Raw genomic sequence first — 16,902 nt, forward strand, 5'->3', positions numbered from 1 at the left:
AGACTTTCATTCATCTTTGGAACACAAATTAAGATATTTTTGATGAAGTCCGAGAGGTTTCTGACCTTCGATAGACTGCAACATTATTACCGCTTTCAAGGCCCAGAAAGGTAGTAAAGACATCATTAAAATAGTTCATGTGACTACAGTGGTTCAACCTTAATGTTATGAAATGCTGAGAATACTTTTTGTGCACAAAAAACAAAAACAAACGGCTCATTATTGGCCGATGCTGTTCACAAGAGCACCACAATGTATGCGTGTGATGCTGACACAGGAGCTGGTCAACACTGAGCTGGTGTTCTGATGTGAACAGCGTAGGAGAATGACAGGGAAGAGAAGACATTTTTGAATAAAGTCGTTATTTTTGTTTTGTTTTTGCGCAGAAAATGTATTCTTGTTGCTTTATAACATTAAGGTTGAACCACTGTAGTCACATGGACTATTTTAACGATGTCTTTACTACTCTTCTGGACCTCAAAAGGTGCAATGATGTTGCTGCCTATGTGTGGTTCAAATACACTTGGATTTCATCAAAAATATCTTAATTTGTGTTCCGATGATAAACAAAGGTCTTACGGGTTTGGGACAACATGAGGGTGAGTAATTAATAACAGAAATTTCATTTTTGGGTGAACTAACCCTTATTTTACACAAAATCTAGTTTTATTTCAACCTAAAGGAATAGTTCACCCTAAAATGAATTTTCTGTCATCATTTACTCTCATGTCATTTCAAACCTGTAGGACTTTCTATTTTCTGTGGAACACACACAAAATAACATTTGTATGGACAGTCAACAAAATCAAACCATTATCTCTAGAGAGTTCTCTAGCAGCCAATAGCATTTCTGCCCTTTCAGCCTCAAATATCATTCATGAGATTCTGTGTCCCTATGCAGCCTGTTGCCTATATCGAGGGGGATTTACTAGGTAATAATGAAGCATTACTCTTTGAAAGTCTTGTGCATAACAGCTACTTCCAGCCTCACCAGGAACAAGGCACTTGTAATGGCCCTTCCTGAGCTTTCAAAAAAGCAGCGTAAATTGGCACTACAGAATAATATAGGACCCTTCATCTCCGTTCTTACTGGAAACATGATGTGATCAGCATAGATTGGGAAATGTTGTGCAAATTTTAGTTAACTCTTCAGGGTAAACAAGAAGATGGAAGGCTTTAATTTCAGTTCTGTCTCTCTCTTTCACTTATTGCTATTTTCTTTCCCAGAGGTGAACAAGGAGAAATATGTAAGTGTCCGTGAGACACATTTACTGGAAATGAGTCATCCGTGTGTTGTCATAGCATATGCGGGATTGAGTCTTTTCAACGAACATATTCACCCTTTAGCCATATCTGTGTGCCATGATAAATGAGGAATAAATGAGAAATAAACCATTTACTGAGTCACAACTCCGTCTCACGCCATTTTCAAACATGGCTTATAGAGAATCAATCAAGTGCTTGGGTGTAGAACCTAACATTTAAATGCTAAGTGTCTCTTGGCCTGATTTTTGTGTATACCTGACCTGTGTTATTTCTCTGTTCCTCTCTCAAACAAGAAGTGGTGGATGAGTCAAACTTAAGGCACGTTTTAATCAATTCTTCTTTAGTAGTTTGATGACATGTGGATATATGCATTTTAACAGGATCAGGCCCACACAGCATGGCAGTTCACTTCCTCTGAATCTCTCTTGTACTGATTTAAATTATATATTTGTTTAAAAGGTTAATATGTAATAGATTTTTAATTAAAATTAAAACAAATTATAATATGAAAAATCATATGTGTGTATATATATATATATATATATATATATATATATATATATATATGTGCAGTAGACATAAGTTATATTCAAATGTTTGCCGCGTACAGTATAACTGGAAAATTCCAGTTACTCTCATTTCATCAGAACAATGCTCTAAATACCATCTTTTAAGAATTGTCCTTTGTTTTTATTCTTTGATCAATCAGTCAAATGATGTCTGGAATAACACAGCCTTGAATTTCAGAATGATAGTTCTGCCCCTTGTTCATTCCTTAAAGCAATGCGAGCTTGTGATTAATAGAGAGTAATTACAAAAAGGAAATCTGTAATTCAATTCACGGGCAGGCAAAGAATGAGCCCTCTATTCAAGCTAAAATGTGCTTGTGTAGAGCCTCATTCAAGAGAGATATTTCCCTTCCTTCATTACAGAAGGATGTCATGCTGTAATCAGTTTGACCCAAATAAAGACACACTGCCAATTATCAGAACCATGAGCAGCTGGGTGTTACCCTCTAATCCCCGCACTCTCATAAAAGATTGGCAACCAATTACATTTCCATTTAACAAAGTGTCATTTTCACTACATTTGACTTGACTTTCTAATAGCCAGGGTTCTATAATATATAATTAAGTACAATATAAATATGACCTATTAAGGGAATTATTAAAATGTTTCCATGGTTAAAATTTGTTTAAATGATTTAATGTTTTAATGTTATCTTGCAATGAAGGTTAGTAGTAGAGGGGAAAAAACTTGCGGCAGAAACTTGACACAAATCTTTGCCTGTTCACAATGTACAGCCCATTAGGCTTCTGTGTAAACATTGTTTTGAATAAAGTGAGTTCATTTTAAATGTAGAGGTAATTAGGCAGAGGCTGTTTTCATTGTCACACCCATCAGGATTCATGGCCAATTATGGAGAATCAATAGCGATTTCTGCTAAGAATGTGAGGAGAGCACCCATTGAGGTAACAGGAACAGACTGATTGGGGTATTTATTCACTTTCTATCTGTTAGACTATTGAGATTTGATTATTTGATGCTTTCATTCCAAAATGAGGATTTTTGTTTGTTTTGTTGCTGCAATGCACATTGTATTTTATTTTTACTGCCTGCTAAACCTGGGGCGTGTTCTTTGTACGTGGATTACTCCATTATAAGCATTTACTGTTGACAATTTGACATGATCCAGGATTGTAGATTCTTCGAAGCTCATCCCGGAGTTGCTGTCATAGCAACAGGTCCGTAAGCTCAAACCTGCTAGGGAGCAGGCTTATTTCTTGTAAACAGGATTAGATTGCATCTTTTTAAGTGGAGGTGATACTTAAAGTCTGTCCCAGCCACTGCTACTTCCTTACAAGAGTACCCTATTGAACCAAGCACAATAATAATGTAAAAATAATAATAATTTAAAAATTAATTTGAAAATAATATTATAATGTTGTGTAGTCTATCATAATATAGACACAGGCAGTTTTACTCATTCACAGATTTATTTGTGAGGAAGAATTACCTAATAATTTTATTGGAGTCTTACACACATGATGTACAGTTAGGCCTTGTCCCAAATGGCACCCTTAACACTCGCGGTCTTCCTACGAGTCCGCACTTTTGCGACGTAATGCCGCTTTGACTGTCAGGAAGATATCTGCTGTGGAGCTCGCACCAGTGCGGGCTTGGCAAAAGTGCGCATTGAGGGTCCATATCGACCGCAAAGGGGGTGCTCGCGAGCACCCTTCTGAAACCTAAAATTGACAAACGGGACACCCTACGGCCTCGTGGACTTAACGAACACCCACACACGGCACCCATTGTAAGTCCACAAGACCAAAAGTGCTATGAAGTGTGCCATTTGGGACAGGGTCTAAACCATGCATGAATTTGAAATAAAATTTCTTCCACAACAGTGACAGCTATTATGGGAGTCGCTTTATGCAGTGCAGGTGATGCAGATAATTCAGTAAAAAATGCTGTCCGCTGTGCCTTTAGTAAAATATTCTTGACCCTTAAGCAATTTTAAATAATAATATCACGTATCTGCTTCACATGTAAAATTAAATGAATTGCTAATTACAACATTTAAATAAAAATGTTAAGCCTGTACAAATACTTGAAATCGTGAAATAATGGAAATAATTTAGAATCATGTAACAAATTGTACACATTTCATTTATCAGTTATAACTTTTATGTTGTTTGGCTGTTTCCATATAAAGGTTATATTTATTTTATCAGGTGTGTGATGTTCTTTTTCAATATGATGTTTTTACATTGCTGTCTTGCTGCCAGTCAATCGCTGCATTGCTGATCGTAGTTTCAAGTATTGATATATTTGCCCCTTCCAATGAACGTAAGAATACACAGTAATCTCAGACAACTTAATCCACATATTTTAATCAAATCCACAAATTCGTTTGAAAAACCAAATTATACAGAGATCAGTTATCATGATTAGAAGATCTGGTACCTGTCAAATCATCTCAGATGTATTAAGCGAGGTACGAAAAATGGACTCCTGAACTTGATTTTATTTGTTTGTTCATTATTCTTTTTCCAAACAATCCAAATCACAAACTAGCCTTCTTTTAAACTGTTTTTAACTGCCTGTTTTCAGGCATGTCTGTCTATGTACACATCTATTTATTCTCTGCTCATTTTTATTCCTTTTAATTTTTTTTTTTCTGTTTCATATTTTCCTCTTCCTCACTAGCTCCCTTATGACATTATTTTAAAATACAAAGGTGGGGGAGAGGCTGAGCAGAGGCATGTGGTCTTATTGATTGGCCAGTGTCTCGCTCCTCCAAGCCTAGAAGCGCAAGACTTGAGAGATGCAACACCTCTCTTTTTCTTTAGTTGTGTATCTCTCCATCATCTCCACTCATTCATCCGCGTGAAGCTATATGGCACTAACATTAATGAGTACATTTTTCTTTAAATAATTATATAAATCGTAAACCTTTTTTTAAACTACATGAAACATGTTCATATTGAATCCCTGATGGACAAGGTGAAAAAACTGCTGTGTGTAACAATCTTTTTCTTCTGTATAATTTCAGATTTCATATATACCTTTTTTTTTGCATACAGTAGTTAAGACAGTAGTCAATACAGTAGTTACAGTTCAAGTTCACCACAAAATGAAAATTCTGTCAACATTTACTTTGTTATAAACCTGCATAACTGTTTTCTTCAAAAGTCTCATGAAAGTCAGTCTATTAATTCTGTGGGCAAAATATCTTGTTCTACTGAAAAAAAGCCAGTCTTTGTTTTGAGGTGACATAAATGTGAGTAAATGATGACAAAAATAAACATTTTTGGTTAACTATTAAAAAATGTTTAGGAAGATTAGTACAGATGCTCTGATGTGTCGGCCAATAATCGGCAACGGGGGCGAAAAAAAACTTGTTCAGACACAAACCCATTCTGTGTTAACAAAATCTCTCTTGTGTTGAATCTAGAGAAGTTACTGCAACAATAATGCATTAACAGTTAAAAAAAATAGCGACATTAATGCAGGCTCTATTTGACCCTATGACTCATCCATAGTTCAAGCCAGGGTTGCCAGTTCCACAGTTTTTCCCTACACCAAACATTATTTGTAGCATGCCTCCCGTCAAATAATTGCAAAAAGCTTTGTTACTTAACGTTGTATTTAGCTCAGAAAAGTTATCTAATGTCCACTGTCCATTAGTTGGCTATAAAAAACACAATAGAGAAAAGCTTATTTACTGTTAATTATACATGTGTGCTTGAATAAATCAGTATCGGCAGAGACATTTTGTGTTTGTGCATCTCTAGATAAATAATAATTAGGGATGCATGATATTGGATTTTTGCCGATATCCGATATGCAGATATTTTTCAACACATTTTGGCCAATAGCCAATGCCGATACTGATATATTTTCCTTTTGTTTGGAAACAACACCAAGGGCCCTATCATACACCCTTCGCAATGTGACGCCAACTGCGACGCAAGTGTTTTTTGCTAGTTTCAGCCCGACGCAGTTATCATTTTCAACCTTTTTGGACTGTGCACTTTTTTTCTGTCGTTAAACTAGCAAAAGTGGATTCGGACACGCCCTAAGTGCACCTGCGCCATGCACTTCAGACCATGTGCTTAGATCATTAAAATAGGTCCCCTAGTCTCTCCTGTGTAGGGATTATAAACAAATTATTTTAAATTTTTTTAGTTTTGAGCAAAAACTTCCTTGTTAGAAATAAGTCATTATTAAAGTTCTTTTTATAGTGAGAGTATATTGAAAGCTTTGAAACTAACAGTAAAAACAAAAACATTTATTACACATTAATGAATAAATTTAATTGTTTGTGATATGTATTCATCATGTAAACTATAGCTTCTGACCTTTAAATAAAATCAGATTTCTGATTTTTATGACATCAAATTCTGCTTTATTGATTCAGAAACAGAAGTATCCTAATGCTATTTGTGTATTTTACTTTTCATGTTATTAGTCTAACAAATAGGCCTACAGTGCCCCCTAAATAAATAAAACTCCTTACCGGGCAGACATTAGGACCCAGGGGAGGTTGTTGTTGCTGCTGCTGCACGTGCTAGTGACTGTATTGCACACCGGACGCGTCATTCTGCACTCGCATTTTCAAAAAGAACTGATCATATCAATAGCAAGGCATATTGGCATAATTATCATATCGGGCCGATGCTTACATTTTAAGCCTTTATCGGGCCAATTCCAATGACGTGCCAATAATATTGTGTATCCCTAATAATAATAATAATAATAATAAAGTTTTATTTATATAGCACATTTCCAGTACTCAAGGCCGCAGCATACATGCAATAAGAAAAGATAACACCAGGATAACAGGATAACACAAGACAATAATGACAAACAATAGAAAAGTGGAAAAGTGGAATAATACAAAATAGTAGGTTAGAGTAAAGAGAATACAGAACAGTAAAAGAGCATTACAGGAACAGGCGAGCATACAGCAGCATAGAATCAAGCACAATGAAATACAGAACAAAACTTAAGACTGATAACATTCTGAAAACAAGCAAGTTTTGAGCAGTGATATGATATTATTAACACAACAAGAGAGATTGGGGAGATAATTCCATAGTTTGGGTGCAACAACGCTGAATGATCTGCCACCTATGGAAGAGAGGCGATACTGAGAGATTGAGAGAAGGCCAGAGTCTGATGATCGTAGTGAGTCAGAGGAGCAGATTACAGAGATAGGGAGGAACCAACAAAGTTTTAAAAGTGAGCAGGAGAATTTTGTAATTAAAGGGTTAGTTCACCCAAAAATGAAAATTCTGTAATTATTTACTCACCCTCATGTCTTTCCAAATGTAGCAAATTAACTCAAAGGGGGAATATTAATAATTATCCATAACTCATTCTGATTATTAATTATGGTCAATTATGAATATTTGATTCAGTTAATCAGATTAGCTTGATGTAGCTACATTAAAATTACAATCTGTAAATCAGTTCATCCTGTGAACACAGTATTGATTATTAATTAACTCTAAGAGAATGGTATTTTTCATGGCCACAGAAAAATAATTATTTCTTAGCATTTTCAGTGCTTTGTAATAAGCATTTACAGAGCAGGTAATAAGATCTGATCATTTAAGAGGCAATCTATTGCAGACGGAGAGTCAGAACCAAATATGTATTATGCACAAGTTTTATTTACTAAATCACAAATGCTTAACTAAACTAACAAACAAACACATAACATACACGCAAATCACACACATACATAGGTAAAAATGAGAAATTATAGAGTTGAACCGGAAGTGGGACAGGAAATGGAGCTATAGGAAAAAGTCAAAAACAATCTGGAAAAGATCATCAGTTTTCTCAGTAATAAAGCACCTTTGCTAACAAAGTTGGTTCTCAAATTAGTACTAAATTGCTGTTTAGTGTTCAAATTTACGATACTTGTTTGCAAGTGACTTTATGCCTTTACTCTGTTGAGGAGCATCGGGTCTGCAGGCTGAGGAGAAATCCTTGATGGTTTGGTCTGAAGTCGCAATCAATATCTTCTGCGTTGGATGAAGAAATATTAAATAACTTAAGCTGTTTACTTGACTCTTGTAGTAGCAAAGATGAGCACATGGCTGGGGTGCAGGTTTAGGACTACAGGCTTGCAGGCCCACAGGCCTTGGCCTGAAGAGACCTGCAGCATAGGGGGTCTCTTCAGTCCGTCCAAAGAAGCAAGAGAGAGAGGCGGAGTTGTGCGTCTCCTCTTAAGGTCTGGGAGGAGCCAGTGGGGGAGGAGCTTTGTGGGGGAGTTTATGGCTCTTGTCTTTGAGCGTGATTAAACTGGCTGAGTTTGTGGTTGTAATGTGTCAAAATGTGGAAAAGTTCAGTGGGTATGAATACTTTTGCAAGGCAGAACTGATCATATCAATAGCAAGGTATATTGGCATAATTATCATATTGGGCCGATGCTTACATTTTAAGCCTATATCGGGCCAATTCCAATGGCGTGCCAATAATATTGTGTATCCCTAATAATAATAATAATAATAATAATAAAGTTTTATTTATATAGCACATTTCCAGTACTCAAGGCCACAGCATACATGCAGTAAGAAAAGATAACACCAGAATAACACGATAACACAAGACAATAATGACAAACAATAGAAAAGCGGAAAAGTAGAATAATACAAAATAGTAGGTTAGAGTAAAGAGAATACAGAACAGTAAAAGAACATTACAGGAACAGGCGAGCATACAGCAGCATAGAATCAAGCACAATGAAATACAAAACAAAACTTAAGACTGAGGCACTGTATCATAAAATATGCTTAAAACAGATATCATACACACAACAGTTTGCAAGACAGTTATAATAATGTCATGGGATGCATGTTCATTTATAGATCGGTTCATTTGTGTGCCTTTTCTATGGGCCTGACTCAAAATTACTTTTGGATGCAGAGTTCTGCATAGCTGCATAGTTTCGGATCATAAAAGTCTTATCTGATCATGTCCAAGAGGCCCTTGCCCAGACTGGTCTTCTCGGGGGATGAGGACAGAGTGAGTTTAAAGATTATTTGTTCAGTATGACTAATAATTGTGTCTGATTTGTCTCAGTCGTTACACAAACCCGTAAGAAATTCGTTCATCTTCGGAACACAAATTAAGATATTTTTGATGAAATACTACTCCTCCATTGACAGCAATTTAATTACCACTGTCAAGGCCCAGAAAGGTACCAGCCCTAGTTACAACATTTTTCTGTTTCATGATGATAATAGCATGCTTTAGCACTCAGCTAAGTGTTGCTAGCATGTTTTAGAATGTTTGTAACATGTTTAATGCTCAATTGTATATTTCAGCATATTGCTAGTAGTGCATCACAGTGTTAAACATGTCATTTCCTGTTGCCAGTGAGTGGTGCTATACTATAACTGAATATTGTCATGTAGATGTGTTCAGGGCAGGACTCTATAACCAAGTGTTGCATGATTTAACGTGTTTCTAGCATGTTTGGTACTTCATGGCATATTGAAATGTGTTTCATGGAGTGAATTACAGACCACAGCATGCCATTTCCTGTTGCCAGCAGGTGGCGCTATGACTAACTGAATATTGGCATGTAGATGTCTTTAGGCCAGGACTCTTATCACATGTGAAGTTTGAGGCAGGTCAGACATTGAATGTGACTTAAAACAGCTTCCTGTTTCATGGCGAAACATCAGAATTTGTCAGTCCGCCACGGACACGGCCTTCAACGAAAACTCAAGATCTTCGCAGTTTAACGTCGCAAAGGCCTTTAGATTAGACTGACCAAATATGATGTTGATCTGATTAAAGCTCTTAGAGGAGTTTGTTAAAGTACAATGTCTGGAAATGGCAAAAACTGCAAAAAATTTGCAGAGAAAATTCTAAATATCTTACTTGCTGTTGGGTTTCCAGATTTTGCTCCCAGGGACTTTTTTGTAGGTATTGGGCTATTACATGTACCGAATTTCATACTTGTACGTGAAACATAGTGCGAGGGTAATTAATTGAAATTTTGTAGGTGGTACTATCAAGCCATTTTGCCACACCTAATTCTGAAACCCATATAAGACAAAAGGTTTCACCACTTCTGATGCGTGTGCAAAGTTTCATCAGTTTTTGAGCATGTTTAGGCCTTCAAAAATGCAATTGATTTCAGAGAAGAAGAATAATAGACCAAGCAATTACAATAGGGTCCTCACACCATCGGTGCTCAGACTCTAATAACGACTTTATTCAACAATCTCTTCTCTTCCATGTCAGTCTCCTACGCAGTTGACGTGGTGAATGCAGTGCAGAGCTTAGTATTCTCGCCACTTGATAAAATTAAGGTTGAACCCCTGCAGTCACATGGACTACTTTAACAATGTATTTAGTACTTTTCTGGGCCTTGACAGTGGTAATTAATTTGCTGTCCCAGGAGGAGTTTCATCTCTCAGATTTCAGCAAAAATATCTTAATTTGTGTTCTGAAGATGAACGAAGGTCTTACGGGTTTGGAACAACATGAGGGTGAGTAATTAATGACAGAAATTTCATTTTTTGGGTGAACTAACCCTTTAATACTTAATACCACTGGATCATACAAAATTGGGGTGATGTAGGCAGAACGTTTTGGTGTGGGTAAGTATTCTAGCAGCAGAATTTTGAATATATTGTAATCTGGCAATGGAGCTGGCAGGTAAACCAATGAAACGGGCATTACAGTAAACGAGACAGAATGAGACAAATGTATGGATGACAGTTTTGGCATCTTTGTCACTGATGAAGTGACAGAGCTGGGCAATGCGACGTAATTGAAAGAATGCTGATTTGGTGATAGAGTTGATATGAGCCTGAATGGAGACAGAGGAGACTGTACTTGATGGTTTGATGAGAGTACCAGCAATCTCACAGGAAAAAAACGGTAGAAATATTGCTAATGAGTAATGTTCCAATAATAATGATCGCATGTTTAGTTTCAGAAAATTAGAAGTGAGTCATTCTTTTATTTCATGCACGCAAGCAGATATTTTATCATAAAAGGTTTATCAGAAGCCATGAAGGATGAAAAAAACCTTATTAATCACCGACATGCTAACATTTAGCATAAACTGTGAATCACAGTAAGTGCTGTAGATGTGACTGCTATTTTTAGTTACCTGTTGTTATTTTTATGCATGTTAGGTAATAGCTCAGAACATATCAGTCATATCTAATAATACACTTGTCTAACTTAGGTATACTGTATTGTTGCAGTGTACAGCATAACCAGTGTTTAATTTGTCTACAATGTTCCCAGTGCTTGAAAAAAATATGATTTTGACCACTTTTTGGCTCAAATATTTTAAAACAAATTCTATATAATTATCTGGATGTTGCTGCCAATCAGAAATAACTATTAAAGCATTATCATAAACATACTTTATGATTGATTGTCATGGCTGTATTTACAGTGGATATATATACTTTATAGTATATGCTCATATTTTTACGTTCTGTACCCTCTAATAAGACAACTTGTGTATAGCATGAGCAGAATCTCTGTGTTCCTTCTATCTGCAACTTTAACCTCTGCATGTTGTCGGTTCAGGGAACAACGTCACCTCCCCTTGCTCATACTGAACCAATTCATCTCAGCACAATATACAACATGGACCTATCTCTCCATGAGCTTTGGGTGCTTTGTAGAACAGCCTGTTTATTTTCAAAACCACTGTGTCATCACACATACTGATCTGGAATAAGCCCCTGTGTGTCCCCAGCTGTGTGTTTGTCTCTTTGTTCATATGATCTTAAAGTGTACAGTACCTTTTTCTTCTTGATGAGGAATTTGTTTCTTGATTGTTTTTTGCGAAAAGCACCCCTTGCACTTCCATCCCTCATACTGAATAATGTACTATACTTCATAAAGAAACTTATAATTTATTACCATGGAAAGTGTAAACATAGAATAATGCAACAGACTGCAATTTAGTGAATTACAATTAACTTACTTCAAAAACAGTTTAAAGTATTTTGACATGTTTAACTTAATTATGATTATAATATATCGGTAACAATTTGGTATGGGGAACACATATTCACTATTAACTACGACTTTTGCCTCAATAAACGTTTAATTTACTGCTTATTAATAGTTAGTAAGGTAGTTGTTCTAGTGTTTAAGTTTAGGTATGGGGTAGGATTTAGGGATGTAGAATATGGTCATGCAGAATAAGGCATTAAGATGTGCTTTATAAGTACTGAAAAACAGCCAATACACAAGCTAATTAGCAACTGGTTAAAAGTGAGTGAAATTAAACATTTAAAGTAACTTAAATAATATTAAAGCTATTTAATGGTACATCATCTAAAGCAGGGGTTCTAAATTCTGGCCCTCGAGGTCCACTTTCCTGCAGAGTTTAGCTCCAACCCCAATCAAACACGCCTGAACAAGCTAATCAAGGATGCTTTTCACAGACTGTGATGACGTGTTTCCACAGTTATCAACATTGCAAATCTAGTAATAAGTATTTTTTAATTAATACACCTTTATAACGCTATATATGTTATATTACCTTGGCAGTAAATGTAAAAAAAAATGTGAAATGGGTTAATTACTAGAAAGTTACTGGCAGGTGAGTTTGATAAAGGTTGGAGCTAAACTCTACAGGAAAGTGGATCTTGAGGGCCAAAGTGAAGAACCTCTGATCTAACTAATAATTAATAAAATGAGTTTGGTGTCAATTGGTCAACTGCTTACACACAAAATCCTTACTTGTCACACAGTTTCTGAAACCTGACACTCAAACACCAGAGCCACACACCAAATCTGCAAAACCGTACACTAATTCTCAGCCTTTCACTCAGTTTTCAATTTCATAAAACACTTTTTGCAAGACACAGCACAAAAACAACTTTTCAAAAACAACCATTGTTTCTGTCCAACTACACCATGGTTGAAGTATTTCTTTGATGTATTTCTCTACTGTGTAATACTGTATTTACAACCACAAATGCTTACAATAAAAAAATAAATAGTTTGGTTCCAATCTTGCTTTTGTGTTTACTGTGAATTTTTTTAACATCTCTCTGCCAATTACTTTCAGTCTTGTACAGAAATGTACATAGGAGCTCATGAAAGAAGAGCTTTAGGTTTTTAATAACTGTGTGTATATCATATATCCAAAAATAGAATATTATGGCAAAGGTGTTTGCAATGCAAGACAAATGTTTGCTTTTGAGATGTGTTTGTGATATTTGAATGCAGTGCTTCATTTTGCAAGAGATGTGAGGCATTTTGCATTTTGTGTGTGAAATTCTTGAATTTGTGTGTAAAGTTTTGAAAAAAAGAGGCAAAGTTTCAAAAATGTGTGTAAAATGTGTTTTTTTTAACTGCTAAAAGGTGAAGAAACACTGCTCTGACAGATAAAACTTAACTTCTGCCTCTCTTATTTTAGGAGCATTTCCTGCTAGTGCGCTGTATGCCCGGCGTGACCGCCTGCAGCGGCCTTCACACGTTGCCACCAAAACTTTCCAGGCCTTACGGATATTTGTAAATGACGAGCTCAACGAGTTACACGCTGGCCTGAATGTGGCACAAACTCTGCTCCGTCCCAAGGGGCGACTTTGTGTTCTCACCTTCCATTCCTTGGAGGACCGGCTTACCAAGCGTTTCCTGCGTGGAGAGGACCTGGCTGCCCCACCACGCCGCAGCATTCGCCAGCGAGCCAAAGCCCAGCATGGATTAGAAAAAGAGGAGCACAAGGAGGAGGAGGAAGAAAACGAAGAAGGGGAGAGGGGGCGAGAGAGCGCACATTGGGTCAGTCTGAAGAAAGTGTTAAAGCCAACTGAGGAGGAGGTGCAGGAGAACCCAAGAGCTCGATCAGCTAAACTCAGAACAGCAGTAAGACGATAGACGATGGTGAAAATTCAAACACAGTAACTGAAACTGATGCTTTTTACTAGATTGCTAATTTAACTTTTCATATGTAGTTTCAGAACAAAATAAACAATAGCACTCCAGAATTTGTTTTTGTAATTTGTTGTTGAAAATGTTGGTGGCGTGGGCATAAATTCTGGATGGATTGAACATGGAGATGTTTAGTTCATGAACACTTTGCATATCTGGCTGAGTGTAGGTATGTTAGATATTTTTATTTTTTTATTTATTTTCCATGTTTTGTTCTATTTTGTTTTCAGTTTAGTTTTTATTTCTAAATTATTTTCAGTTTTTATCATTGTTAGTTTTTGTTCAGATGTATTTAATTATTTAGGTTACTGGTTTAGGGCTGCCAAAGTTAATTTGCTAACTGGTATTATTTTTAATTATTTAACGGCATAAAATTTCCCAGCACAGTGTAGTGTTATTGCTATCTAATGACATTTTAATGGATAATACAGATGGGTTGTAAAGGTTTCAAGTTTTAGAATATAAACACTAAAACCAAAATGAAAGTCAGCACTAAATGAAAATTCACATCTCTTCTAAATGCATGTTGTTCATCTTATTGTGAACATGCACATTTCATGTATTAACTTTTCGGTAACACTTTACAATAAGTTTCATTAGTTAAACATTAGTTAATGTATTCACTAACATGAACTAACCATGAGCAATACATTTGTTACTGTATTTACAAATCTTCGTTAACGTTAGTTAATGAAAATACAGTTGTTCATTGTTTGTTCATGTTAGTTCACAGTGCATTAACTAATGATAGCAAGATTTTAATAATGTATTAGTAAATGTTGAAATTAACAGAGATTGATAAATGCTGCAGTTCATTACTAGTTCATGTTAACTAATCTAATGAACCTTATTGTAAAGTGTTACCAACTTTTCTTTTAAATTCTTAATCAAACTGTTGTAACTCAAACTACCAGTGAAATGTCCCTGGTGACGTATGCTGGATTTCTCCAATCAATTAGTCCACTTAAATCAAAGCCCTTTCTTACAATCAAAAGCTTTCAGAGCTCTGTCTCCGTCCAGTCAACAACTGATGAACTAAACCAAGTCCAATAATTAGTCTTACTTGTACCTGTATGTGTATCACAAATGGAAGAAAATAGCTGTCGCTACTTACTTTTCATCACAACTTGAGGCCATTTTTATTTTATTATAGTTATTGTTAAAAAGCTAACTGTATGGAGGCACTCAAAGTTGTAGCCATCTCATATCTGCTGAGCCGCCACTTTCCATTGAACCAATAAATAATAGACCTTACAACATTACTGGCTCAGTTACTTCAGCTCATAGCCAAAATCAGGATCACTTCACACATGGATTCAACCCAACTCTCACTTTTTCCTGACTCATTTCTGCTGCATTCATGACTATAGTTCTGAAGTCCAGCTGCCTCCTGTGTAGTTTCTATTAACAGCTAGAATAAGAGAATCATCAGCCATTACATACTCTTCCTCCAGAACAATCTCCACCATGAAAAGAGAATTTTTATGTGCGAAACAGAGAGACATTTAATATCGAATGTAATGTATGTAAAACGTTTGCCACAGTGGATGTATTTGCATGATTACGGTATGTAAAAGTGTTGGGTTACAATCATGGGCATGCATAGAGCCCACATGTAAGTTGGCAATGCAGCATGTGACATAGCGAGAGAGAGAGAGAGAGAGAGAGAGAGAGATACGCGGAGAGATTGCGTCTCTATGCGGCGGCCTCTCTCCCTTTGTTGAGCTAGTGGGGGTGAGTCACACACCTGCAGGACTCGGGTGGGATTCAGCTGCCATGGTAATACTCAGCGCCTTGTGTACTGTACTCCAGCCGCTGAGTCGCTTCACATCTGATTCACATGCACATACCCCAACACCTCACCAGCAGTGTGATACAGGATCAAAATATTTTTTTAACACCTCATTATATCCTTTCACTCTGAATGAGAATGTATGCAGCTCTTCGGTCCTAAATAAGAATGAATTGTAAATTAAAAAATAAATAAATAAATATATATATATTTTCATTTTGCAAATCATTATAATACAGATTATATAATTACTATAAATAATAAAAGTATTGATATTACTTGTTTTATTTGTAATAATAAGATAATTAATGCCTTTTTTATATACAGATTTGGAAATATGGTAACACTTTACAATAAGATTCCATTTGTTAACATTAATAAATACATTAAGCATTTATTAATCTAACTTCAACATTTGCTAATACATTATTAAAATCCATAGTATCTGTTAATATTATTTAATGGCCTGAGCTACAATGAACTTTGAACAGTTGTTTTGTATTTTATTTTTTTAAGGTGTTAACTAATGTTAACAATAATTAATAAGACAAATGAATTGCTAATTGTTCGTTAAAATGCATTAACTATTATTAACTAATGGGGCCTTATTGTAAAGTTACCAGAAATCCTAGAGAAATGCAATAAATAGAAATGAGCTTTTATATACATTAGTCTGTTTCTTTTCCAAATATGTTACAGGTACCAATTAATATCCTTTCTTTAAACCTATTCTGATTCATTGATGTTTAGAAAATAATGCTGAATGTTGCCAGGAACAGTGACCTTACAGTAAAGTAACATGGGTTCAGGGTTTATGCATGGATTGAAGACGGTGCTGCCTCCAGCTGGTCAAGATTTATAGACCTAAAATGAATTCTCAAAACAAGAAGCTGGTCTCCTGTTTTCCAGTGAGTTTCTTGTAATCTCTTACCGAAAGGACTGTTTGAAAGAAAAAGAGAAGATGAAAAGATCTCTTTTTAATTAGTTTGGATTGGCCAGCCCGGCATGAATCAGCACAGAGGCTTTAAATACTTTGTGACTCAGTCATGTCAAAGATTTTTTATTTTTTGATAAATTTCATCTGCTTCTTAACCCCCCCCCCCAAACTCTACCTCTCCTTCACGATCTTATTCCATCAGCTCTAAATATACACCTCCCTGTCGTTACCGTGGAAACTAAACGGCACATGTTTACAACGGCAACATAGAACTTAATGGTGTTTAAGTGTGTTTGCTGTTCTAATAATGGTGTGATCAGCCAGAGCCTCTGCTCTCCCTCGGACACCTTTTCCACCCTCTCTACTCCTGCTGACGTCACAGCCACTCTCACAAGCTGCCTGCATACTAATATGTGTCAACTGTGAAGCTTTGATCCTGCTGTGAGATGACAGTTGGAAAGAT

At 36.0% G+C, this 16,902-nt stretch overlaps 1 protein-coding gene across 1 annotated transcript in view; it reads left to right on the forward strand.

Annotated features, from left to right (window-relative positions):
- Positions 1-14,969, forward strand: part of mettl15 (methyltransferase like 15) — a 92,114-nt gene extending 77,145 nt beyond the window's left edge. The window contains exon 6 of the mRNA XM_048184403.1: positions 13,199-14,969. Within this exon, the coding sequence (XP_048040360.1) occupies positions 13,199-13,656 (458 nt within the window). The 3' untranslated portion in view covers positions 13,657-14,969. The remainder of the gene's footprint in view (positions 1-13,198) is intronic.
- The last annotated feature ends 1,933 nt before the right edge of the window (positions 14,970-16,902 follow it).

This window comes from Megalobrama amblycephala, linkage group LG3 (assembly GCF_018812025.1).
Source record: "Megalobrama amblycephala isolate DHTTF-2021 linkage group LG3, ASM1881202v1, whole genome shotgun sequence".
NCBI lineage: Eukaryota > Metazoa > Chordata > Actinopteri > Cypriniformes > Xenocyprididae > Megalobrama > Megalobrama amblycephala.